The following is a 26,741-nucleotide window of genomic DNA, read 5'->3' on the forward strand; positions in this document are numbered from 1 at the left end:
TCCAGCACTCCTGCTGAGGTTTCAATGGTAAAAGCAATTAATCCCATCCTGTTGTGGGATAGGAAACATCTTAGTGCTATTAGTAACCTGTTCCATCTAGCATGGATCATAGGAGCTGTATGTTCTTTTTCTTGTATACCGCAGTTCTTCCTTTCAAAATAGTTTTTGTTTTCAGCTTAATTTTTCTACTCTTTAATAGTACTAGAAATTTTATTCATTCTGGGAAAACCCATCCTAATCATTGCCCTCGTATTAATTCCTTGTTTGTGCAACTTTTGAGGCCCAAGCTGTTTACTTTAAGAAACCTCAAATAACTGCAAGTTTGCACCATCAGTGCTTAAAATGAGGGTAAGGAATTACTGGGTATCACCCTCCCGGAGCAAGAGCACTGCACAAAGCAGCATTTGACCCTGTTACAGAAATCAGAAACTACAGGAAATATGTTAGTGTTTTTATTTGTAGTGTAAAGTTTTTCAACATTTTCACTGTATCATTGTAATTCAGGCATCTATTCAATAGAAAAATAAAGAGATGCCTGCCTGGACCAGTAAGATAGCTTTACAAAAGGTTTAATTTACAGCATTAAAACTATGATTTTTTACTAAAAATCAAAACTTTTAAAGAACAGGTTTAAAAAGTATACTGCGTCTCACAATTCCCACCAGAATGGAAACATAATCCAAAAAAGGAAGGCATACAAGCTGGAAAAAGACATACGCTTGGGGAAACAAAAGGACTCAAAATATTGCTGTGAAGACAGTGTGCATGTAACCTATTAATGGGCAGGACTGTAAGCTCTTGTAAGTCAGTTCAGTGTGGATTGTTTTTCAAGTCCAGTCCCTTCTTGGAAAGGAGCCATGAGCCAGCAGCCAAAGTTCTGGCAGGTGTGCCTCAGGCTCAGCAGACAGCTGCAGGGAAAACAGGGAAGGGGAAAGAGAGGCAAGGTGCTGCCTCTGAAACTGCACATGGGACTGATCAGAGCAGCCACATCTTTATATACTCAGCACCTGGTAGCACCTTCATAGAATCCATCAGAGTGGGGGAGATCGCAGCAGTCGAGGACAGCCCTGGTTGGTGCACACAAAGATGAAATCCTCAAAGGAGGAGTGATTTAAGATACACAAGCCACTTACAAACCAGAACTTGAGGAGGATAGGTAAGCAGTGGCAATGAAGGGTACTGCCCATCAACCAGCGCATTTCCCCCATCCCAGATACCCAAACTCGGGGGTGGGGGGGAGTATGCAGGTCTGCATACACTAGGTAAGATTCAGCCTCTGCTGCCCATGACTCTTCAATGTACACCCCAAAGCACCAAGGCTTGGCAGAGGAGGAATCTTAAACAGCAGAGCATGAATTAATTCCAACAGTGAGATTGACACTTGACTTTCTCCAAGGAGATGCTATTGCATGAGACACAGACTATACTTACTTTGAGTACTACACCCAAAGTGAACATTCACCAGCAGAGCCGTAGAACAGCTTGGCCAGATCAGGACAACGGAGAAGCCTTGTCAGGGCCAGTGTATCGAAGCAGCAAGGGCTGAGCCCTGCTCAGGTGGCTTCGTCGAGCGTTGGTAGCCAATCTTTGCTGGGCCAAGAAGGACTGGACGTTTGTAGTGGTGGATGATCGCTCCTCTGTGACTCGCTGATGCAATGCCAGGCCCTGCAATGGGAGGCAATGGAGGAAAATATTTAAGAGCTCTTCGACTTGTGCAAACAGACTTTTGGACCAGGATCTTTTACTTTTTCCTGTGACAGGTCTCTGGCCAGGACGGCATGTACTCCATGCCAAAGGATTCTAAATGCTACCTTTTTTTAAAAAAAGCCAGCATTTGTGACATAGAAATGCCAAATGTTTAGACATTTCTATACTACATTCTGTGCCTAATCAGCATCCAAAACAGTGTACAACAATGTAAGTTTGCAACACCACTGCCATGTGCATAATAGCTTTGCACAGCTTCTGCTACATGCAGGAGAAGGACAAGATACACACAGACCTTCCTTCCCAACTATGGCAAGTCCAGCAAAACATCTCTTTGGGCTTCAGTAGTTTCACTTGGCGAAGCCTGAGTGGTTCCAAGCACTGCACCCCCAGCTACAACAACTGGAAGTGTGTCACAGAAGACAAGGATTCTCGCTATGTGGGATTCTATACCCGACACTTCATCTCAAATGTGCAGTGCGCAACAGCAGAGGTGTCAGATTCAGACAACCTGTTGTAGCCAGAGTGCTGCCACCTCTGCTGCAAAGCAGCACAGCAGGCTACCCCTTGCCAAACCCCTCATGTTTATGGAAAACTCACCATGTTGTACCACGCAGAAATGATGAGCTTTTCTTCCTGCTCCTGTCGAGATTTTGCCTTCTCAAAATCAGTCTAGTGAGATGGAGAGAAAAGTTATCTCAGGCCGACATGCCAACTTGGCAATACAGGTCAGGCCCATGGGAGCCCCAAGGCTGATGCCACATCCCTATCCCCAAGATGCACCACCTGCCATCTCAGAACGAAGGAGGGGAGGGAAGAGGCAGAACGTGCCTGCTTCTTCCTTCATGTTGTATATGTTTGCAGTTCCCTAGTCCCGCCCCTCTTTGATTCCACATGAAAGCAAGTCCACAGAAAGGAGCAGGCAGGACTGTCAAAAGCAGATCAAGAGAAGTCAAAGCCTGGATGAATTTAAATCATGTGGAAAGGGAAAAGCACCACTGCTTTATGCCATAGGCATAAAGTGGGAAGAGGGCCTTAGCATGCACTTTCTTGTGGGTTTTAGAAACATACCATCAGCCAGAGTGTTTGCTCCATTTTATAATTGGGATTCAGTGCCAAAGACAGAGGGCAGGCCCCTCACTACCACTGTACTAGGTCAGTCATTCCCTGCCCCTTGTCAAGATACAGATGTTCAAGGAGTGTCTGAACTCTTCACACTCTATTCCAATTCATTTTGCTCTAAATTCATTTTTTGTAAAAGCTGATCAGACTATTTAGAGATCTGAGCTACAGCTCTTGCCACCTGCCATCGCTTTCCATTCCCCTCCAAGTGGCCTGAATGGTACCAACACCCCAAAGACTGAAGTGCTGCACGATCCACAAATTACAAGTAACACAATCTAATTACCAAACCCCCCCAAGAGCCTCCTGTTATGTCAGGCCCTCCAGCTGCTTAAGATACAGCCTGGCATCATGATTGATCCAAGGAGAGCCGTAACCGCTCCCTAATGAAAGGAGGAAGAGTCACTTACCTCCAGATAGTTTATCTTCTTATCTTTTTCCTGTAGCTGGTTTTTCAGAGCCTGGATCTCCAGGGGAACAGCATGAGGCTGCTGCTTGGGATCTAGCTTCTTGATGACCTGTCAAAGGATTGAGAGAGAGCCACCAGGTTGAGCAGGCTTTCTTGCAAAGCCAGAGACTGCTTAGTTTCCAAGCAAGGACCAAGAACAAAGGTTCTAACAGAGTTACACTGCAGGGACACTCATGTGAGAGCTACCACAGTATTCTGCAGGACTTCATCACTAAATCCACGTACGCTGTGATACACAGCAGGAAGACTTCACTTACTGTGCAGGCCTTGTCCATATAGCGCTTGTATCGCTCCTCCATGGCTCTCATGTCCTCATCCTTCTTCTTCAATGACTGCTGTAGTTCATCAATTTTCTTGGCGGCTGTTGAGAGGCAGGAACATCAGAGCCACCCAGAATTCCGGGGTAGGAGAGAGAAAAAAGAAAGGGGCTCCATGTTCTACTCTAAACCCTCTGGGAGTCACTGTTTCTATGCAGACAAGGCTAGAATTCCACCTTATTACACTTGAAGCAAACAGAGGCAGGCTACAGAGCTGGGAGATAGAACTCTGTATTCACGGGCTCTGACACCCGACCACTTACTAGTAGTATCCACTTTGGGCTCCAGCTCATCCAGACATTCCTTTTTCTTTTGCAGCTCTGCATGAGCCTCATGTAATTTTTCTCTGGCCAGGAAAAAAGACACAGGAGTTAGACACGCGGCTGGCTTGACAAACAAAGGACCCCAACATTTGAAGGCTGTAGGCTAAAGGTCCTGCTTTGCACGTATGGCAAGGCAAATCTAGCATAAAAAACATACAAGGTTTTGACACAAGCTCTTAGACACATCAGATGCAACACAAGCAAGTTCCCCTTGACCATGAGCTGTGGCAAGCTCCTTTTCTGGCCCTGCCCCAAATAATTGAGAATGGAATCACTTACAGATGCTCCTCCAGCTTCTTCTGCAGCAGAGAAGACTAAAAAAAGGAGGGGAGAGAAGAGAAGCTGATTGCTTTAAATCCTCTGATCTATTGTTTTAGCCCAGCTATGCTGCTTGCTCATCCATTATTAGTTAAAAATCACAGGAAGTTAGTTGCTGAGTAGTTTGGTCAGTAGAACAAGCCAGTGCTAACAACATTTGATTTATATACCATCCTTCAGGACAACTTAATGCCCACTCAGAGTAGTTTACAAAATGTGCATTATTATCTCCATAACAATCATCCTGTGAGGTGGGTGGGGCTGAGAGAGCTCTGGAAGAGCTGTGACTGGCCCAAGGTCACCCAGCTGGCTTTAAGTGGAAGAGTGGGGAATCAAACCCGGTTCTCCAGATTAGAGTCCTGCCACTCTTAATCACTACACCAAACTGGCTCTCAGTATGGGCAGCATCAGAAGTAACATATAGATTCATTTGGTCCAGTACAGGGGCCTGTAAATCAGCAATCAGAGATCATGTCAGTCAACAGATGGTGTTATTTTGATTGGGTATCAGAGGCATTAAAAGTTTTAAATTTCCAATTTTGTCATGAACAACACAAGGTAACTGGGATGGTGCTGGACTCAAAAAGCATTTTAGAGAAATGGAACAAAGGGAATTCCACTCAGCTGGGCAGGCATGAGCTCCCATATAGGCATAGCAAAGGGCAACAGGAAGACTTTTCAACAGAGCAGAACTGTAACAGCTATTTAAGAACCCTGGATGTGGATGAGGCTACCACCTCAGGAGAGACAGGTGTACGCCAGGCCTGGGATATCCTCACTTCCTCTTAGTTTTGAAGGCAGCCTGTATGATGGAGAAACAAGGCTTTCCTCTATTTTCAAGACCACCTTTGGCCTGTCATTAGGGTATCAGGAGGAGTAGGCAAGCCAGAGCAGATCATGCACATTCAGCATTTACTGGGGCTCCTCCTTGCCATACACAGATGTTTTCTGACACGGCCTCTTTGCAAAGGTGACTAGGGTATCATAGCAGATTCCTCCTTCCTGCACTCATTTTGGCTTGTAAGTACAAGTTTCTGAATGGATTATATCCTTAACTCTTCTAAACCATACAAAGTCATCTGTGTCCATCCGGCCCCCAGTCAAAAATCTCAAAAAGGACGGTTTATATTTTGCTCCAGGTAAACTACAGAAAGTGCATTTGTATATATTTGGCTTGCTGTATACAGTTCATGCTTCAGCTAGTCACAGACACAGGTGAGGAGCAACGTGGGCCACTAAATTCTGATCAGACCATGGAAGTTGTATTTATCTTCCCTCTGGCTACTGAGAGTTCACCAATCACACTGTCAAGTCTCTTTTCACAACCATAAGGGTTAGAAACTTGCAGAATTCTACGTCCTGAAGATTTCTGCTTCTTTAAAAAGCATCCTTGCTACCCCTGTCTAGAATTGCCACAGGTTTCTCATAGAATATAATCTCTAGGCTCCTGTGGCCTCTGCAATACTTCTCTGCCACACATCCAACTTCTCCTACTGCATCACCTCTGTCCTGAGGTAGTTGCTCTCAGTGATCAGGAGCACACGGCCCACTCACTCCCTTTCAATGATCCCAAAAGGAGTAATACCTCACTCTTTGGGAAACACTGAGTCTTGACTGTTTTACAGGCCTGTCAGGACACAAGATGCATAATTATTTGTACTCCTCTCCCTCCAGTGTCTCATGTCCTGTGCCTCCCACACCAGATTCAGAAACGGTGAAATATAGTTACAGATTAAAGGAGTGAGAGACCCTCACCTTGTCTTATATATGAGATTTAGGACTGACACAGTAATTATCTGGCAACATTTCACACACAGAACACCGTTTTAGAACACCAGATACTGAGGAGCAATAACCACTTCAAAGCAAAAAGCCATGATTGCCTCAGGTTCAACAGTGAGAGAAGTGTGCTTGTGCCACCCCTCTAAGCCTTCCGAACAGCCCCCTTAACAGCTTGTAGATTGTGAACCCAGAGAAACTGTCCCTCCTTGATGCACTAAGACAGGACACTGACAGAAGAAGCAACAGTGAGCTGAGAGCAGAGTAGATTAGACTGCAAGTACTTACAATGGCCTGGACAGGACAGATCAGCCAGCAAGTCAGAAGGGGAGAAAGAGAGGGATGTTAGCACAGTGAGAAGGGAAGGGTCCAGTCAGAAGTTTATGGGGAGTTTCAGTAGACCACAGGGGGAGGATATATGGCTCTTAACTAGGGCTAGACAAACCACACTGCACCCAGGGAGTCCTCTGCCCTCCTTCTAACAGGCAACAAACCTCCTCCCTTAGAATAGATAGCACCCTCTTGTGTAGGACCAACAGTTCAGTCTAGGAGTTCACAGCTCCCAAGAGAGTGGCCTCGTGCCATTTAGCATGGAAGTTTTATGATCTAAAGAACCTCTGCTATCCCCATTAAAACAATCCTGCCAAGTGACACTCATCACTTGAAGATCGTTGGGGGAAGATAAATGGGGAATTACAGGCACAGAGTACAAACACACACACACACACACACACACACACACACACAAAGAGTGCACATAATCCTGCATGAGATGGTGCAGCACAAATATCACCCCCCCCCCCCCAAAACACTGGTAATTTAACAGTTCCACTCTGGGCCTGGCAGGTGGATGAACGCCAGCCTCCATCAGAAGCTCAGCCTTCAGGAGGAGGAAAGGAGAGACCATGGCCTCCGTGAAAGCCTTTTCTGACACCTCCGCAACCACCTCTGTGGAGGCCTCTGAAACCCCATTCTGCAGCAGACTCACATCCTCTGCCTTGCTCCCTTGCTCCTGGAGGGCCCTCTGGAGCTCTTCCACTTGAACTTTCAGCTCTGAGACCTGCTGCTGACACAGTCTAAATGGGGTAAAAATGCACAATTGAGCAGGGAAAGGGTAAGTCAGTCGCATGTTAACAAGAGAAAAGCTCAACACAAAGTGGCTGTCAATTATTCTTGGCAACTGGGTACTGAGAGGAGGCACAACAGTAATCAGTTCTCACAGTCAGCAGACAGTGGGCCCTACTTTGGCAAAGCGTGGGCCCTACTGAACACCCATATCTGCCCCTCTTCTCCACAGAGCACCCATTATTTTGCCCTACTCTCTACTATGTAGAGGTGAAACATGCAGAGTTCTCTGGATGTGAAGTTACAAAGAACATAAAATAGTCTGTATGATTTAAAAAATAACTTAATGTCAATGAACAAAGCCAAGATTTGAACCTCACTATTACATGAAAAGTGTATTAATACGGTATTATTTTGTTACATGGGAAGTATCAGTTAAAATACATAGGCTAGAAAGAAGCATATTAGTAATAAAGTTCGCATTAAACCAGGCAGCAAGTACTTAAACTCAAGTATCCTCTACTTAAATATCCAAACATCATTCCACTCTATGGGCAAGAATTAGCTGTTGCCCTATTGGTTTAAAAGAGAGATAAATATTATTACTGCCCATCTAGGACTGTGTTAAAAGTGCTTGATTTTACCACCAGAAGTCAATTTTGCTAATGTACTTATTTGGTATGTTTGCCTGCAATTTTGTAAACCAAAACATTAGAAATGATGTACTAGTCCCCTTCCCCCCGTTTTTGTCAGGGACGAAGCAGGATATGTGAAGAAAGGTAGGGTCTCCTCAGCCTCGTTCTCCCAACAGCATACACAGGAGGGAGCAAACCTCTAAGCCTTCTAGCCTTCTGGGTACCTTTGCTGTGCCTCCAGCTGGTTCTTGGTCCGGTTTGATTCTTCCAGCAAGCTCTGCAGTTCAGCCTGCTGTGTTCGGTATGACAACTCCTGTGCACACAGCATCTTGTTCTCATGCTGCAGCCTCACAATGGTTTCCCTGAGCACAAGTAGCACACCATGTTAGAGTCCAGTGGTACTGAGGATCAGCATCAGCTAATGGAGTTGCTCACTCCATGTGTGCAGGCTATTCTCCAACACTACCAGCCCCCAGAGGAAGGCATGAGGAGCTGCACTGGAAGACTCTGGAACACACCAGTTGTCGTGGAGGCCACCATATCCCATGCATGATGGGATAAAAAAAATCTTCAGGCAATACACCTTTTTATTACCATGCTATCCATCAGAAACAGTGACTACACTTGGTTCTGGAAAAGCCAGGCCCTAGTTAGTAATATGTCAGAAAAAGACCTGGGGATAGACAATCGCACATAACAGTAGAAGACTCCCTTGGGACCAACGCTTACAAAGATTGGGAAAATAAACCCACCCAGAGGAACCCCCTCCCCTGCATCAGCAGCAGCAGTGGCTGGGGTGGACCGCTTCACCTTAAAATCTTTCCAGCTTGGCTATTCTGGCCACACTAACTCCAACTCCCAGCTGATGGAAGCAGACAAATAGAAACATGCAGGATGGTGATCCCGATGTGGATAGATACCACAGCGTTTTGCCCTCCCCATCACCCCACAACAAGATGCCCAGAGATCAGAACTTTACTTGAGTTCCGCTGGCATGATCTCAGCAGCCAAATTGTCCACAGGAGAAGCAATTTCTTCTAGCATGGTATCTGCAAGTATTGTGCCAGGAGAAAGATGTTAGACAAGACAGAAATCTGGGCTTGAAAGCAAGGTCTGAAGGGATTCATCACCTCAGATAAAGAAATGGTCAACAGTAAATTCATGCCTATACACCTGTTCAAAAACAGAGTGATAGTGTGCAACAAAGCCTTTGAGACACGGTCACATCTCAGTCAGCAAAACTGCAATTCTTAATCATCCTCCCTAGCCAACTGATAATGGCTCTTGGGATTCCTGCTCATGGTTGCAGAAAGCAAACAGCAGGTATGGGGGGACAGGATGGTAAGTCTTCACTATGGCTGCTCAAGTATTTACAAGACTTAAAATGTAGACTACCATGATATGATCGATTTTTAAAAAAAGTCTCTCCCATCATAAATATTGGAAGGTATTCCTTGTATACTCACCAGCTTGGCTTAGGAATTTTTGCTGCACCTGAGCACATCGCAGTTCTTCATTGGCTTCCCGGAGGGCATCCCGTTCTTCAATCAGCCTCTGAGAAGAGTCAGGCATTAGTCCATAGACTACAGTAGTACTTTGTCCCTGACACACAACCCAGATGCCACAACTCCTGATCTCCAAAGTTCCCCATTCTTCCACCAGAATTTCCTCCCCAAGCCCTTCAGAGAGCCCATCAGGAGAACCAGGTCCTGCATTACCTCTTTCTCTTTTACCAATGCTTCAAACTTTTCCTTGAGGTTTTTGAATTCAAACTGCCATTTCTCTGCCTTCAAGGCCTCCTCTGCATGCTTGCTGTGCAGCTCCTGCACCTGGATGAGGGGGAAACACATAGGAGTTGTGGAGGTTTTCTTGCTGGTTCCAGCTCCTCTTCCTTCCACACCAGGGGTCTACCTGAATAGTCACACAGCACAGATACAGCTACCAGTTCAGCTCTGGTCAAATGAATTTTTAAACCCTGGAGGCATCAGCTGTGGCTGGACAATGCTCTAATGTGCCTTTTGAGTACCTCTAAGTCAGAGAGCATATTGCTGTCCTCCGTCAGGCATTTCGTTACTTTGAAGGTGTTCCACAGATTAAGTGTGCCCCCTGTTGTCACCTCACCTGCCTCTTATGTGCCTCCAGTTGCGTGCGTACAGCATTGGCACGCCGCAACTCCTCCTCCAGTTCACAAGTGCGCTGCATGTAGACTGTGTTCCGCTCCTCAAGCAGTCGAACCTGCCGTCTCAAGTCACCCAGGTCTTCCAGCTTCTTCTTGTAGGAGTCCACCATGGCCTCCAGCCGTCCCACCCTGTCCGATGAGTGGCTGCAGTAAATGAAGGAGAGGGGAAGACGAGAAAGTGTTACTCCTTTCAACACTCGCCTTGAACTCTCACAGCATCTCCTCCACCATCTAACCAATAACTCTTCTGCGCATGGAAAACCTCAGAAAAGAACAAAAGCTGCAGCAGAAAGGCCAGAGTGTACCAAAGACCGAAACAATCATGGACAAGCAATTACTTACCCCTTCTTCTGTTTCCAAGCCCTGTATATATTCAAGATCTAACAAGGAGATTATTTCAGACTTTCCACTGTCAAAAGGCTATATCTAGTCCACATATTCTGGGCCTAGGAACCAGGCACACCACCACCTAGGGAGTGGAACCTAAATTAGGGTTTGGATCCAGCAAGGCATGGATGGTCACAGATTTTTCCCACGTCACCCACCCACTCTGTCAGGACTGTCCCACAGGCCTTCCATTCATTCTTTTGCACCTGCCTAACTTTTGCATTCCAGCTTCCTATGCTCCCAGGACTGGAGAACCGTTATCTCCTCGGCTGGGCTGGCTCGCCGCAGTGGCCTTGAGCCAGCTCTACTGAAGTTACTCCCTTCGTTTTGTTCCTGCTTCTATGCTTTGTGGTCTGGAAGGGAGGGGGAGTGGGGTGAGGACAGTTAGTGGGGGTGACGGGTTCAGTTCGTCATTCCTAACAAGGGACCTGTGTACAGGAGATGCTTTTATATTGCTTCTGACTATTCTATGGACATATACACGACAAAGCCAAGGTATCTAATAAAACCCATTTACTCAAGAGCCTGGATTTCTTACTGAAGGGGTCTGGAGTCTGGGCCACCATATCCTGTCTTCCATAGCCTGACACACTCAGCAGTTGTTTCTGCCTTGGCAGAATTTGTTCCTGGAGTTGTGGAGCCCATTTGGATTAACAGCCACATGAGTTTGGAGGCTGCAGAGGTGAGGAAGAAAGAAATGGCCCTTTCTGAATCTTTGATCAACAAAACTCCATTGACAAAAGAGTTAGAAGGGAGTGCTTTCTCATTCCTTTCCAATGCAGACTCCTGACCTACATGGCTATTATAGTCCACACAGCCTCCGTGATCCCAGAAATAAACTTTTCCAGGGTCAGAGAAGACTGTGGGGTAGAGGGGAATATGGGAAAGATCTGTGATCCTTGCTTCTGCAGAGCGCTGACTCCAATCCAGAATCGCTGTTTACCTAACATCCACGCCAGAACTCATTTACTCTATATTCCCATCAGCTGCTCCTTAGATTTGAAGAGACATATCTAAAATTCTGTAGTTTCAGACACTGCAGATAACAGACTCTAGTTCTGGAAAAGTCCCAGTTCTTTCAAATAAACTGCCAACATGTTTTCTATCGAAGACAAGGGCTGGGGACTTTTCTTAGCAAAAACTAACTGAATTCTCCATCAGAAGCCATGTTTCACATGCACACACGAATTCCTGAACTCTCAAAACAACAACCTTGAGAACACACTTCCTTCCCAGAATGTCAAGTCTTGAAAAATAAGCAACACTGCTTATCAAGGCTGTAATAAATATACATGCACCGTCCTTGAATACACTGACATTTTTCTGGTTTTCCCCTTTCAGAGGCGACTCTTACAGAATTCCCAAACTGTCTCTTGAAATCAGTAATTCAGGTGTGATGCAAAAGGTTCTGGGAGTGAAATCTGGGCTATACGTGGTATGCATCTCTGAACTGAAGCCCAACTCTTCCTTGAAAGCTGCCGCGTCTAGAATATCCTGGGCTCAAAACTCTACCATCAGAGATGTGCTCCTGTCTTCTACGCCTCCCTTCAGCTACCACTGGCAGTCTGGGATTCTGTGGCCTTGCCTTAGGTTGGCACTATATCAAATACATACAGATTGGAGTGGTGACTTATTTATAAGATTTATATCCCATCTTTCCCTTGCCTGTCTACTTGGGCAGAGTGTTATCAATGGCAGAGTTGTTGCCACTTATCCCCCCCTCCCCTGCTTGCATTAAGAATTAGGCTATTGATGGGAAGTATTTCTGAAAAATCAGCTCTCTGTTGTGTTTGCAGCTGTAAGCCACTTTAAGTCTGCACTGAGGGAAGAAAACTGGGTTAAATAAAGTGGCTTACAACTCCAAATTAAAACTATACACAATAAAAACCCCTTAATCCCCCAAGGAAATGCCAGAGAAGAAATCACACCTGGGAAGGGCTGAAGGCTAAAGACGTCTAGTGGACTCAGAGAGGCCTGGCAGCAACATGAACAACACGGGCAGCCTTGGCCTGGCCTTCGTGCATATTGAGTTTGACCCACTCACCGCAGAACATCCATTTCATCTTTCAGCGCTTGGGCTTCCTCGGCCAGGCTAGTCAGCTCCTCATTACGGTGTTGCAGCTCTTGCACCTCCTTCTCTAGATCTTCACAGCGGGCTCGGAAGTCATCCCTGCCACTTTCCAGCCTGGCCAAAGACATCTCATCAGCAAGATCTCTATCATAACCCACTGAGCCGGCTGTCCTTGGAGGATAAGCCAGAGGAGAAGGAATGGGGCGAATTCCCAGCACTTGCCCTACCTGAAGTTTTCCTCTTGCAGCTGCTCTATCTGGGACTGAAGCAGAAGCAACTTCTTGCCAGTGAGGCCAGCAGCATCCGACTCCAGAGCGTTCTTCTGATCCCTCAGGGTCTTGTTCTCCAACACCAGCGTATTCTTCTCCTCCGCCAGGATGGAGATCTGAGCAAAGGCAGAGAATCAAACACACTCCCAGCAGGCAGGGGCCACAGAACTCTACAGCATGGTGGCCATTGCGACTTGAGCCAGTTCTAGCTCAGAATTCACGTACTGCTAACAGACCAACAGCCTCATCCTACAAATTCACAGGAAAATGGAAGGACAGAAGAGCTTCTCATGGCTTGGCTGCAGGCCCCTCCCTTTGGCCCTCACAAGGGAAGCCTGGCCTCCCACCTGCTATCAGGCTGTCTCTCAAGTGGCTTCTCTGCTACTGCCCTCAGCTAGTTTGCCCCCCTGACTGCTCCAGGCATGGATTTAGTGAATCAGGAAAACTATGCGGCTGGCAACAGAGAAGCATCAACAGGTGCTTGTGCAAGACAATTTCCATGACTGGCTTCTGACTCCAACACACACACACACACACACACACACGCTACTGAGACTAGTCTCATCCTGCATTGTTTGATTGCTGTGGGATAGAAACTGTATCACCCAAGTAGGGATTTCTAAAGCACTGACGTGCTGTGGAGAGGTTGCCAACAACCTGGAGGAAAAAATATCCTGTCCCCCTTAACACAGGCTTAACTTGGGGGAATGGGCACTGAAGCTTTTCATAGCATTTTATTTACTTCATTTATACCCTTCTCTCCAGTGGGGATCTAAAGTGGCTTACATCATTTGCCTCGCCTCCATTTTATCCTCACAACAACCTTAGATTAGGCTGAGAGGGTATGACTGGCTCAAGGTCATCCAGAAAGCTTCCATGGCAGAGCGGGGGATTTGAACCTGGGTCTCCCAGTTCAACACTCTAACCGCTACAGCATGCGGGCATGGAAATAAATAACATCACCAAGAAATAACATCCTGTTAAGCCTCTATTCAAGGGGTAGGACACTGTTTCTCTAGGCTGTTGACATCGCTATGAGGACGGCTTGTTCCTTCCCTGGTTGATCCAGCAGGTTCTTGCCCAATGCCTGAGCTCTCTCTGAAAGGAGAAGGTCAGCCCTGCCTCTACTGCATTTGTTGCAGGTAACCTGGGCTGCTATCAAGGATAATGCTGTCAACTGAAGTATCCCTACATTTTAAAAGTGTCTTACTTTGTTTGCCTTTCTCCCCTGTTGAGACGCAAAGCTGCTGATGTTGTTCTCCCCTCCATTTTATCCTATATTAGGAGAGACTCATTAAACAGTTCGAGCCTCTTTCTGCAACTTCAGAGCCTGGAAGATGGCTTCTTATCTTGACACGGCTAACCTGGCCACTTGGATCTATGCTATGGTAACATCTAGGCTTGACTATTGTAATGCTCTATACATAGGTCTCCAATTAGTGCAAAACACTGCAGCTCGACTGTTATCAGGAGCAAGCAGGAGCATGAATATCACTCCCATCCTACAGTATTGTTTATTACATACAAAGTTCTTCATGGCTTTGGTCCGGCATGGGACTGCTTCCTTCCCTATGTTCCTCCATGGCAGCTTCAGTCATCTGAACAGGGTCTCATGCAGGTGCCAGGCTGCACACAGGTAAAGTCAACAGCAACTCATACACGGGCTCTCTCTGTGGTGGCCCCTATCCTGTGGAATGACCTGCCTGAGGAGATTAGGAGAGCCCCCACTCTCCTGGATTTTCATAAATGATGCAAAACTGAACTATTCAAAAAGGCTTTTTACTCAAATGGGAGGGCTGCATTGTAGGGAAGATGCTTCACTAATGAGTTAGGGACCATAGATTTCATCACTATATTGCCTTACATATTATCTGTTGCTTTAAATGTGTACTTCTATGTACTACCTGTGGTCCATATTGTCTAATGTTAGTCCTAGAATTTATTATGTTCTGTTTCAGTATTTTTTCTACTTTGTATTGGATTCTATGTCTTTTAAACTTGTATCTATTACCCTATGACATTGTTTATGGAAATGTCCTTGATACTGTACTGAAATGTACTTGATACTGATTGTACTAACCTCATACTGTGTAATTCTCCTTGAGTCTTGGTGAGAAAGGTGGATTATAAATGACATAAATGAATGAATGAATATTTGTTTCCACAGCTATATTTGTAGAGAGCCTGAAGGCTCCCTTCTTTCATCTTTTGCTCCACCAGTCTTCCAAGCAGTTCAGGATAACATAAATAGCTTTCCATTTCATCCTGGGAGCTACATTAGGGTTGACACAGCATGGCTGGAGGATGAATGAACTTAAGATGAAAGCTCCTGGAGGGCTACTGGTGGCCCAGAGCAAGTGGCCCTGATGATGCTACTAGCTTGGCAAGGACTGCTCAGCTCAGTTTGCTCTAGGGCTGTTCTAACAGCCCAATGTTCCCTGAGGCTGGCCTAAGTTCAGCCACAGCCCAGAGGGATGTGAACTTGAACCTCCCCAGTCCTAGTCTAACTACGACACCAGACAGCGTCTCCTCTGCTCAGCCAACACAAATCCTCTTCCACATCCTGTACAAGCACCTCTTCCAGCACTCTCAAGCAGTGGTTAAACTTGTCAGCATGGTACATGCTCATGCAAGGTTAGGCTGGTCCCATCAGGCACAGGGGGACCACTGCTGGGTGAGTGGCTCTGTTATCATAGGCAAGAGCTTGGGAGAGGGGGAGGACACTCACCTTCTCGAAGGGGGATGCATCTCCAGGGGCACTTTAGCACCTTGGAGGAGTAAAGGGTGGGTTTAAGGGGGAGAGATCAGTCTAACCCTTTGCAGACCTCTAACCACCCACACTGCTAATAGTTAGATGTATTTGTTTGGCCCCTGTGCAAAACAGAGGCATTCCCATTAATTCTGAAGGGTCACACAGGAGGGCGTCAGAAAAGGCAAGAATTAAACCTAGGGCCCAGAATCAACAAGGCAGTTCTGCTCTCCACCTGAGCATCTCAAGTAATGGGGGAGGGAACAGTAATGTACTGGGAGGAAGAACAAGTGCTCACACACCACCACACTGCAGGCAATCCCAGCTGGTTCCATGCAGCCCTGCAAGCCCATACCATTCAGAAAGAACTGTACCACCCACTCCCCTCTACAAGTGAGGGCCTGCATGGAGAAGCAGGGTAAAATATGTTCTTGCACTGCCTTCTCCAAGACCGCAAAGCAAAGAGAGAATCACAGGAAAGACTAGAACAACAGGTAAACTGTGACAAACTAACTAAGTAAGTTCGTTAACACATGAATAAATACCATGTAGCAAAAGTCGTATCAAAATATATCATAAAGTCTATGTAAAGTACAAAAGTATACCATTATTAAAATGCTCAAGGTTCCAGCTCAATTCATGTTAACAAACTGCAGTCCTGCCGAAAAAGGAATCATAACAGACAGAATGTTTAACCAGTTTACAGATGGCTTTACAGTATATTTTGATATAAGAATGTTTGCTACATGGTATTTATTCATGTGTTAATGAGCTTGCATAGATAGTCTGTCACGGTTCACCTGTTGCTCTGTTCTTTCCCAAGACCAGGTAGAATCTTCAAACATTTTGAATTGGCTACTAGTCCAAGTGTAGCTCTCAAGCCAGCACGCATGAAGTTGTGCAATATGAAAGGGAAATGTTAATTCAAAAGACCACCCTTGAAATGGCATGGCGTGCAGGACTAGACTTCCCTGACAGTTCAAGCCCCCACAACATCTCTGGAAGACACCAGTTCTTGCCAGGGAGGGACAAATTAGCAGACACTCCAAGCTGCACAGCTTTACCTTTAAAATGGCAGAACATAGAGAGGCTTTGCTCAGCTATTACCACCACCATGTGATGCACATTTAGAAATTGCTTTCTAAGCAAAGCTGACCATCTAGAAGACTCACTTGCTCTCAGGAGACACTGACCTGCTGCTCTAGCTCATGACAACGCTGACGCACGTCATCTGTCTCTTCGAGGTCATCGCTAAGGAAGTAATACTTCCGGGACTACAAGACAAAGCAGACCACAAGTGAAGAAAGAAGGCTGACTTAGCCAGTGAGAGGGAACATATTGACCAAGGCAAGCAATTCAAGAGCAGCTAAAGTCTAGTTTTGCTACCTCCCTTGCTCACTCCTCTTTCACCTCATAAGGAAAGCGTAAATTTAGCTCCCCTGTCCCTGCTCAGCTTAAGGTCTCTGCATTTCCACCATTAATTTATCCCACATCACAGGTACCTGGCTGTCAAAGTTCCCATACGTCTCCGAGTTCAGTGTGTCCGATGAATCTTTGGTCAGCAGCTGCAGGAAAGGAAAAGTTTAGTCCCTGGCTACATAAAGATGACTCAACCTTCCAGGCAGTGTATTCTGGGAAGCAGGCAAAGGTCCACAAGCAAATGCTGTTGAACTTTATGTAGGAAGACCAGGGCTGGTGCTAAGGGAACAGTTCTAGGGATATGATTATTGTCCCCACAGCTCCCCCCAATACAACTCTGGAGCAAACAGCTGAGAACTAACAGGGACTTTCTAATGAAGAAGATGGTGATGATGCCATCTAAGATAATGCTGTCCCATGGTATGCCAGACTGCAGATCAAACTCAGCCACACTCACCTCCTGTATTGCTGTCATAACAACATGCTGCACAGACTCCTCTAGAGTCATGATTTGTTGGATATGATCTGCAAACAGATGAGGTCGGATGCCTGTTAAACTAGAGCTTTCCCCCTTTGCCCAGTGCCCCACAGCTCCTTCCATTTGAGTCATGTGGTTATCAGGGTTAGGGAATGGCCTTCTGGAACAAATTATAAATCACCTGACGGATTACTGTGGATGTAGCAGAATGGTTAATGTCCCATCACAAATTATTTCTGCCTAGGACAAACTTTAAGCAGCAGCTATTCCACAGGGTAACAGGAGTGAGGAGAATAGGCTGAACCAGCCTCTAAAGAGGCAGTCTAGATGCATACCCTGGGCGCAGGTATCAGACACAGCCCCACGGCTACACACTCATTTGTGCATACATACCTTGCTTCCTCTCACAGCTGATGGCACAACCTAGCACCAACTGTAGTAGCTTGCCCAGTTCAGCTGTGTCAGACAGCTCTGCAACCAGGGCCACATCAGGCAGTAGATGTTCAGAGACTTGGTGGCCTAAGACCTGAGAAAGAGGCATTGGAGACAAGAGGAAGAGGCAACTTCGGGCAGCCCCACAGCCCTCCCATGTTCCTGCCACCAAAGTCCTCTCCATCTAGCTCAAAACTAGAGCCATGAAAGGCAAAACACAGGACAGGGCTTTGTTTGGTATACGGAAAGGGGCTTTAAAGTATCCTAACTTGTGCTTAAACACAGCCATTAGCCCAGTAGACTGTGCCAGTCTAATCCATGTAGCCAGGCAGAAAAACTGCTGAAAACTGCAAGCCAAAAAAACCCCACTCTTCTTTCTTCACCAATGAACCACAAACATGGACACAAATCTAATCAAAATTTTAGGTGAGTGATTTTGGCAAATTTATTTGCAAGGCTTCCATGGCATGCAGCCATCTAGAGTTTTAGAGAGAGGTCTGATCTGCTTTTCTGTTGCCCTGTTACAGTCTGGATTTCACAGGAAGCATATGTCATGCCCAGCCGTGCCAGAAACCCAAGCAAGGAAAGATACTCACATCCTGAGAATATTCAACTACACTCTGCAGGACCTTCTTCAGGTTGCTCATCTGGGGGCAAGACAGAAGAAAAAGGACATCTGTATGTGCAGTTTTGCCCAAGTGTCAGAGATTTGCTTTCCAGAAGCCCACCCTCTGCTTTGGCCCCTCCAAGTTTAACTATGCCTCCTCTTGCCCACAGCTGCTGAGATAGCAAGGGTCTGAATCTAACATATCCTGTGCTGGAAAGGAAAGGTAGCTGCACCCAAAGTTACTCTGACAGGAACTGATAGAGTCCAACTGCTCCATCCAGAAACAGAGCCCAGGTCTTCTATCCTTGAGGCAGGAACACTACAAGCCTTTCTACTAAATTTCTCCACCACCTTCAAATCACACAGGTGGCTGGCACAAACCATTTGAGTCCTGTCTAAAAAAATTCTGAAAACATCATAACATCCAGTAAATCAAAGAGAATCTTTGTTTTCAAGATACCAACAGCTTCCAGGGGTCACAAGACTCTTTCTTATCTCATGGGTGTATTTGGCTTGCTGTGCACCTTGGTCTTTGGGTTGTCAATTTATCCCTCCCCCCCATACTTCATACCTTCAGCCTCCAGTTGTCACCAGCGTCATCTTTAATCCGCAGAAGCCAGGTTTCGTTGAACCAAGCGGGATCTCTGGAAAGGAAAACCATAATGAAGCGGCTGAAGACCCCGACTCCAACAACTGACCACAAATTCTCAGCACTTCCAGGGTATCCCATGTAAAGCTTCAAGTGCAGATTGATTATACAACAGCTATCCCACTGTGTGTGTGTCACGCTCCACTTGCCTTCCGCCTCACACACCAAGACTTCCTTCAGCTGACCCTATGTGAATTCATTAGCAACTAACAAGGAAAATTACCAGAGATACGAACAATTCAAATCAAATCATTCACCCATTCATAAATATTTAAATTATTTTTACTATATAACAGTATGAAGTGTTACATGCTAGAGTGCTTGATGGTTAAATACATCATAAATATCATACAAAATATCCCATATAATACAGTAAACTCATACAAAAAGTCCAACCAGTGTAGAGCTTCCACAAAGAAGACCAGCAAGATAAGTAATGGTATTCATTAGGTCTATTTCACCATATCTTGTTTCTTGATGCTTTTATGTTTATCTTTTACAGTGTCCGGCGACCAGGCCAGACTTGGGAACTCTCCCAGAGCCACACACCCCAGAACCCAGACTGGCAGCCCCACCATCCAGCCTTGCCACCCTTGGCACTCACCCAACAAGGAGGAAACAAGCAGCAGCAAGGAGGAGACAGGCAGCAAAAGCACCCAAAGAGAACTGGAACACCAAAGAGGGCCCAGGTGTTGACAAGCCCTGGTCAGCAGAAGGCAGGCTAGATGGCCCAGGTGCTGATGAGCTCTCGTCAGCAGGAGGCAAGCTAGATAGCAGCTCCTGGGTCCTAGCCACTGCCCGCTTCCCATCCAGGCCCTTAGAGCGGCCCAGCCTAGCTGGAGGAAGAGGGCACAGGGGGCAGAGACAGTCAGCCCACGCCACCACAGGCAGCAGATCAGGGGCAGCACCGGTGGTACAGGGCCACACCCCAACCCAGTGGCAGGCACGGGAAGAACTACAGCCCAACAACCCAGCAAACAGGCTAGAGGGGATGGAAAAGGGCCAGGAGAGGCTGGGGGCAAAACAGGCACAGCTGTGGCTACCTAAGGCAGCCAGGGCAGCAGCTAAGCTGCTGGGGGTGGGGCTAGGAGGTGGTGCCTGGGAATGGTGAGGGGATAAAAGGGAGGTCCACCCACAAGTGGAGGAGGGAGGGAGGAGATTGAAGGAGCAGGAAGTTTGTTTCTGGAGTGGAGGTCAGTCTACTCAGGGTTGTAGAGAGGCCCCTGGGAAGTACCCAGGGCCCAATCACCCTGCTTCTGAAACCTTCAGGAGCCAATATCCCTGCAGCTAAGAGGGGCTAGTGGGCCAATAGGGGTGGAGTAGACCCAAAGGCCAAGAAGTAGAAGTCAGGCAGGCAGTGAGTGAGCACCACCACAGCAGAAAGAGACACGTGAGGGGCGGGGCACACCTGAGCCTGACATACAGGTACTGTAAATCACAAGAAGTGTGGAAACCTCCAAAGACAATGTGGTCTAAAAATTCACGTCAAACACCAATATTTGGTTGTAGAGCCTGACGGGTTTTGCCAGCACTTCCTATCCCATTTCGACCCTCAGCTTTTTCAAAGGCTCATATACAATGTGACATACACAAGATCAGCCAGGAAATCTAAAGCAGTTTAGGGTACAGAATCTGGATCTCTTCAGTTTTAAACCACAACTGTAACCTCAAGGCCATCCACTTCTCCATCTACATGTGCCTGTCCATAGGAACATGGTGCGCCTGTGCGAGCGCCGGGGGCAGTGGGGAGGAAAGCCCATGGTCTATGGGGTGCATATTCATCAGATATTGTTTTGTTTGGGCTGAGGGGAAGAGTTATTGTGTCTGAGGTGGGGCAGGGGGAGGTGTCTTTCATCCCCAGTTCACTCATGGCAGCTGGTGTTCAAATAGCACAGAGCAAAGGAGGAGGGCAACCTCCAGCAAACACAAACACACACACTTGGGGGTGGGGGATAAGTGGAGCAGCAGCAGCCACTGCCAGTGAACTGGGGGTGAAAGACACCTCCCAAACAATATCCAATGAATATACTCCCCATCCATGTTGTCTTTGGAGGTATCCATACTTCTTGGGATATACAGTACTTGTAAAAGATAAACATAAAAGCATCAAGAAACAAGATATGGTGAAATATACCTAAAGAATACCATTACTTACCTTACTGGTCTTCTTTGTGGAAGCTCTACACTGGTTGGACTTTTCGTACGAATTTATTGTATTACATGGGCTATTTTTGTATATTTATGATGTATTTAACTATGTTATTTATTGATTATATTTAACCATCAATGTTCAAAAGCACTCTGGCACGTAGCACTTTATACTGTTATATAGTAAAAATAATTTAAATATTTATGAATGGTTGAATGATTTGATTTGAATTACCTCTGGTAATTTTTCTTGTTAGTAACGTTTTCAACTCTGGATGAACCCCCCTTTTCTGGTTGTTTTGTTTTAACCTACGTGAATTCATAGCAAAGTGGGAAGCCTGCCCACTGCTCTCCCTCCGCCAAGCAGTAGTCTGCATGAAGTGGTTACAAACCACTTGTTATAATAGAAGAATGGGAAAAGATTCCTTTTCTGTCCTCAATCTCTAGCAGCAAAGCACATTCAGCTAGTCAACTTGCTGGCCAGGGTACAGGCAGGGAAGAACAGTGAAAAAACCCTGAGAGCACATCGAGGGAATTTTCTGTCAGTCCCTCAAGAAAACCCATTAAAGTACTTCCATTCTGGGTTAAAGCCACAGATTCCATGACACTCACATCTTGTGTAGCACCTGGGCAATGGCGACCCCACTGGCCAAATCCTGCTCTGTGGCACATGGAGATGGAACCTGGAATATCTGCAGCTGGAAGAGAGAGACATCAGCCTTGTAAGTGACACACTCAAAGAGAAAGCCCTCCTTCGCCTGAGAAAAGGGGAAACATTTTAAAATGGAAACAATATTGGCCTGGTCTGCAGAGCTTTCTACAGAGTGGCACAACTCCAATCTCTGTTGTCAAGTACGATTTGGCAGCACTGAGCCCAGAGAGAGAGAGATGTACAACACACATCTTTTTTTTCCTGGACAACCCACATCTGATGGGGGCGGACAAGTAGTTACACAACATTTGGCATTATAAGGAAAATTCTCTGCCTGATAAAATTCTTTGTAGAGTTAGAAGAGCACAAGACCATTGTTCAGCTACCAAGATCTCTTAGCGGTTTGAAAAATCATAGAGAACGTGAAAGTCAGTGCCAGCAGATACATTTGCAGCAAAACAGGGCCACACACCCCACACATACAGTGAGCTCAAACACGAGTACTCCCACATGCCCGCTTGGCTGACACACACGCACAGTGAATCACTAAGCAGAAGCAGCCCAGCTGTCACGCACACAACAAGGGCATATTTGGTTATAAAGGTAAGCCTCACTAGCTACAAGCTAATGTATCAAAAAAGCTATCCAAAAAAGCTATCAAAAAAGAAGAAAATGATGGCCAGAGAGGAACTACAGGGTTTATTGGTATGTGGCCGGGGGGTGGGGGGGTGGGATTCTGGACTATGTGGATCATGAGGATTGGACTTCTCAGTTGCCTTAACGCTTTGCAAGTCTGCTGCAGCTTTGGCTCTCTCATGCAATAAAAACCACAAAGGACCCCCCCCCAAAAGTCAATTTCCTACCTTCAGTCACTACTAATATGGTTAAAGAAAACATTTTAAGTTCCTCATAATCAAAATGAAAAGAATGTAAGAGCAAATAAGCAAGATTTCCTCCTTTGCGCAAATTAGTCCAATTTACAATTTGGGATTTCCCAGTTACAGAACTGAGCCTGATACTTGTTCCTATCCATCTTGTTAAAATTGCTTAAGAGAGAACTGTTCTTCAATGTGAACATGCCTGTTTTTGAGGCCAGTTACCATCGTTATCACCAAAGCCACCTGATTCCACAGATTACCTAAAGGAAGAGAAATCTCCTTCTTTTGGATTGTTGGGAACCTGCTCTTTGTTTAATGTTGTTAGATGATTTCCTATTTCTCATAACTTTCAATGCATATTAGGCGAGCCAGTGGCAAAACCTTTATTTGGATTGATTTCTGTTAGACTGCATAATTCAGCACTTTCAGCTTATTTGTTTACTTCATTTGATACGCTGCCTTTCTCTCCAATGAGGACCCAAAGTTGCTTATATCATTTGCCTGTCCTCCATTTTATCCTCACAAAGCCCTCTGAAGTAGTTTAAGTTGGTGATTACCCCAAGGCTACCCAACAAGCTTCTACAGTAGAGCAGAAATTTGAACCTGTGTCTCCCAGATCCTAGTCCGACATGTTAACTACTACACCGCATTAGCACTCAGAACCATATCAGTATCACTTATGTTATTGCCTGGAGATAGCTTGCCAATATTTGTAGAAAGCTTAAGACTTAGGAAACAGCAAATGCCTGCTCCCTAACTGTTTTCTCCTCCCTGGTATATGCTCTTGACAGATTCCCATAGTCTGCCTTTATGTTGGAAAACAGTTTGCTGTGTCACTGCCTCATACAAGCATCAAAAGGCCTCTGGTTTCAACACCTGCCCCCCTTCCCCCAGCAGAGGTTCTTGCCAGGTGAATGTTTCCTAAAATGAGTGACCTGGAGCCTTAATCTGGCTAATAACAGCAAAGCACATGGGCAGCCACCTTCCTTGCAGCTTGAGCTTGAGTAGTCTCTAGGCACCATCTTCAGCCCTTCTCACACAAGATACCTGTTTCTTCTTGTAGCAATCAACAACAGTCTTGCTTTGAGAAGGGATGAATTATCAATCCATTTGCATTTCAGACTTGTTCCTTGTGTTGTCCAAGTCTCTGACATATGAAAAATTCTGTCTCCTCCCCTCCACCGCCATTCACAGAGAATATCTAAGAGAGTTTGTAGGCCCTGCCACACAAGGTTGAAGAACAAAATGAGCTATAAGCTCCTGTTAGAATTGCTTAGATTCAGTGTGGGAAAGGATTCTGTATCTTTAACACCTGGACAAAGAAACAAGTTTGACAGGCACCGCTTTTCTTCTCATTGCCCTGCTGGGAAAAGATGCTTGTGCTGACATTCATACGCAGCTGTCTCATACTGAATCTAGCAACAGTGTCTTCTGCGCTGGGCTGAGCACAGAAACAGTTGGTATCTTTGGCACACACTTCATGGCGGAAGGGGGAGGGAGAGAAGAATAAGCAATTTTTCACCACTGCTATTACTGATAAAAAGAACAGAAGGGGCTACTCAGTGTAAGAGCATAATGGCAAGGAAAAATCACTCCAATAACAACAGTTCCTAAGATGTTAACCTGATTAGTTTAATGCCAGTTTTTCAGTAAAAAATAATGGAAACACTATTAAGCAGGTATATACACACTAGAAAAGAAATGTGACAACAGAGAAGCATAGAAAAATACTTTAAACAAGCTTTGTTTGCTCTAACTTTAAAAGAAAAAAAGCATTCTGCAAACAACAAATTTTGTTCCAGCAGCATTCCATTTTCTGACAGGATATGGTGAACAAACAGAAAGATAGTATAGAAGATTCTCTATCACATCTGTGGCATGAGGTATAATCAATAGTCAAGAGAGCTGATTAACTCACTGGACAGAGTGAGTTAACAAGGCTACTCTCAAAATCCATTACACTCAGGATTCAGAACCAATGAACAAACGTAAATTTACTTTTAAGGCAAAGCAATAGTCACAAAATAAAAAACAAACCCTCAACATCTTGCAGAATAATCATTGCGTTACTTTGTTCTGAAAGTTGAAAAGAATAGGGTTTTTTTAATTGAAGAGATGTTTCGACTTTCAGGACTTGTGTCAGTTAAGGGGAATATTTCTTTACTGGGTGAAGATAGAGCAGATACCAGTTGAAAGATATCACAGTTTAAAATTAATAGAAGCAGTGATTCACAACATATTTTACCACTGAGATGGACAGCTTCAGAACAACCCCCTACCACAGCATCATAATAACATTACTGCCTTCAGATATGCACCAAAATATTGATGCACTCAAAATATCCTGCTTTTAATTCTCACTGTCACTGGAATCTCCAACATTTTCTAACACATTAAACAAAAAGCAACAGTAAATGTACTGCAGTTCTTGTACTGCAATCTTGCCTCTTAAAATGTTTAACCTCAAATTAATGGCTTGATTCCAATGTTACAAACAATCCAGAGTTTGTACATCTCACAAACAATCTCTGGGTTAACAGAAACAAGCGCACATATTTCTCCCTTGTAGAGTGTGCCACGTCTGAAGTTTTCAACTAACACCAGTTTGTCATGGCAGCCAAAGGCAGACACCCTCACTGAAGCTCTCTTTCACAATAACCAGGATTAAACCTCAATGTATAAAGACACCTGCATTCAGATGTCACAACTTGGAGATCAACACTTCAGTCTTGGCACCTAAGGAGACCAAGGCGGGGCTTCACAAGCTCAACAATTAACCATATTCATACCCACCAGAAACAAACCCGGTTTTTCTATAATGTCTGAATTAGCAATAGTTAGAGAAATTCCAATGATAAGAAAAGGAATCCTTTTTTTAAAAAAATATTATAACTTTGTATCTTCAATTAATGTTTTGCCCCTGCATATTTTTAGAGCAGGCTGAATTAGATATCCCCCCTCCCTAAATTCCATTACCCAACTGGAACTTTGACGAATTGTATATTAATTCCAGTTTCTGAATAAAGAAGAGAAGGTGCCTGAGAAAAAGTAAACCGCCTGCTCAACTAGATGTCCTGTAGGTAATCATATTTGTGTTGGGGAGAGCAAAGCAGGTGGGCCAATGTTGTTACCCACTCTGAGCCCATTCGTGTGGAGAGTGGGTTATAAGTTTACTAAAATAAAATAAACAAGGTATTTTTGAAAGAGCTGGGGCAATGGAATCCTTGTTAATATAAAAGATTCCACAACAGGTAACAGAAGGTTTATACTGCTTATCTGAAGGGAAGAAGGGAAGTTAAGGGTGGGGGTAGGGGGAGAAACTAAAAAGAGATCATCCCATAGAGCTAGAAAATTATGTATCATGAAAAACGCAGTATCGTTGTGACGTGACTACAGGCGCCTACCAAAATAGCTTGAGACGTGAAAGCAGATTTATAGCACTGCGAGATTTTGAAGGGGCTTTGAGGGCTGAGGCAGGGAGTTACAGGAGAGAGGGCTGAGGTCTAATGGAGGGGAAAGAGTTTCAGCCTGGACCTAGACCAGTTACGCCTTCGCATACTTTTACCAAGCTTTATCGTGCCAGGAAGGTTACAGCAACATGTTCAGGCGGAATTTCCCCCTATCTTTCAAGCACAAGCTTATGGGAAGCGCAGTGGTCGTACACCACAGCTGTGGATTCACAGAAATAAAAGGTGGCGGGGACTACTACAGCATAATAAAGTGTTTTTTTTTTTTAAAGAAAGACGTGCAGTCTTGTGTGCGCGCAGTTTAAAGGCGAAAGAGGCATCCGGGTAAAGGTGCCTCCATTTAGGAAGACAGGTGTGGCGACGACATGGGAGTCACCTTAGAGAATACTGCAAGGGGGCGGCGGGCGGGCGCCGGTGGCAGCGCGCCCCGACTCCCCCGAGAAAGCCTCTGCAGCTGCCTGTGAGCCCGGCTCCCGGCTCGTCCTTACCCAAGTAATGAGCGCTCCGCATCGCTCGGCCGGGCTCGTCTCGCTCATGACTCCGCCGCCACCGGAGCAGCACCAACACCTCCGGCGCCACGCCCCCTAGCGGTCTCGAACGGCCTCACGTACGCCGCTCGCT

At 45.6% G+C, this 26,741-nt stretch overlaps 1 protein-coding gene across 1 annotated transcript; it reads right to left on the reverse strand.

Annotated features, from left to right (window-relative positions):
• Positions 1–439: 439 nt before the first annotated feature.
• On the reverse strand, positions 440–26,741 carry HOOK2 (hook microtubule tethering protein 2). The gene is made up of 22 exons (XM_054976044.1): positions 26,609–26,741; positions 21,736–21,821; positions 18,898–18,970; positions 18,316–18,366; positions 17,681–17,813; positions 17,267–17,334; positions 16,893–16,955; positions 16,584–16,664; positions 12,600–12,757; positions 12,346–12,486; positions 9,857–10,058; positions 9,454–9,564; positions 9,202–9,289; positions 8,715–8,784; positions 7,960–8,097; positions 7,024–7,111; positions 4,218–4,252; positions 3,879–3,961; positions 3,556–3,659; positions 3,240–3,347; positions 2,308–2,379; positions 440–1,665 (listed from the first exon to the last, which is right to left on the reverse strand). Exons 1-22 carry the CDS (start codon positions 26,654–26,656, stop codon positions 1,492–1,494), a joined length of 2,175 nt encoding a protein of 724 aa, XP_054832019.1. The 5' UTR covers positions 26,657–26,741; the 3' UTR covers positions 440–1,491.

Source organism: Eublepharis macularius, chromosome 4, assembly GCF_028583425.1.
Source record: "Eublepharis macularius isolate TG4126 chromosome 4, MPM_Emac_v1.0, whole genome shotgun sequence".
NCBI classification, from domain to species: domain Eukaryota; kingdom Metazoa; phylum Chordata; class Lepidosauria; order Squamata; family Eublepharidae; genus Eublepharis; species Eublepharis macularius.

What these genes read in the sequence shown, in the direction of transcription:
- HOOK2 (XM_054976044.1), bottom strand. Translation starts at nt 26,656, where the DNA reads ATGAGCGAGACGAGCCCGGCCGAGCGATGCGGAGCGCTCATTACTTGG. An exon ending in ATGGGAACTTTGACAGCCAG is followed by an intron (nt 16,665 to 16,892) that starts GTACCTGTGATG and finishes TTTGTCTTGTAG; the next exon opens with TCCCGGAAGTATTACTTCCT. An exon ending in GATGAAATGGATGTTCTGCG is followed by an intron (nt 10,059 to 12,345) that starts GTGAGTGGGTCA and finishes CATTTACTGCAG; the next exon opens with CCACTCATCGGACAGGGTGG.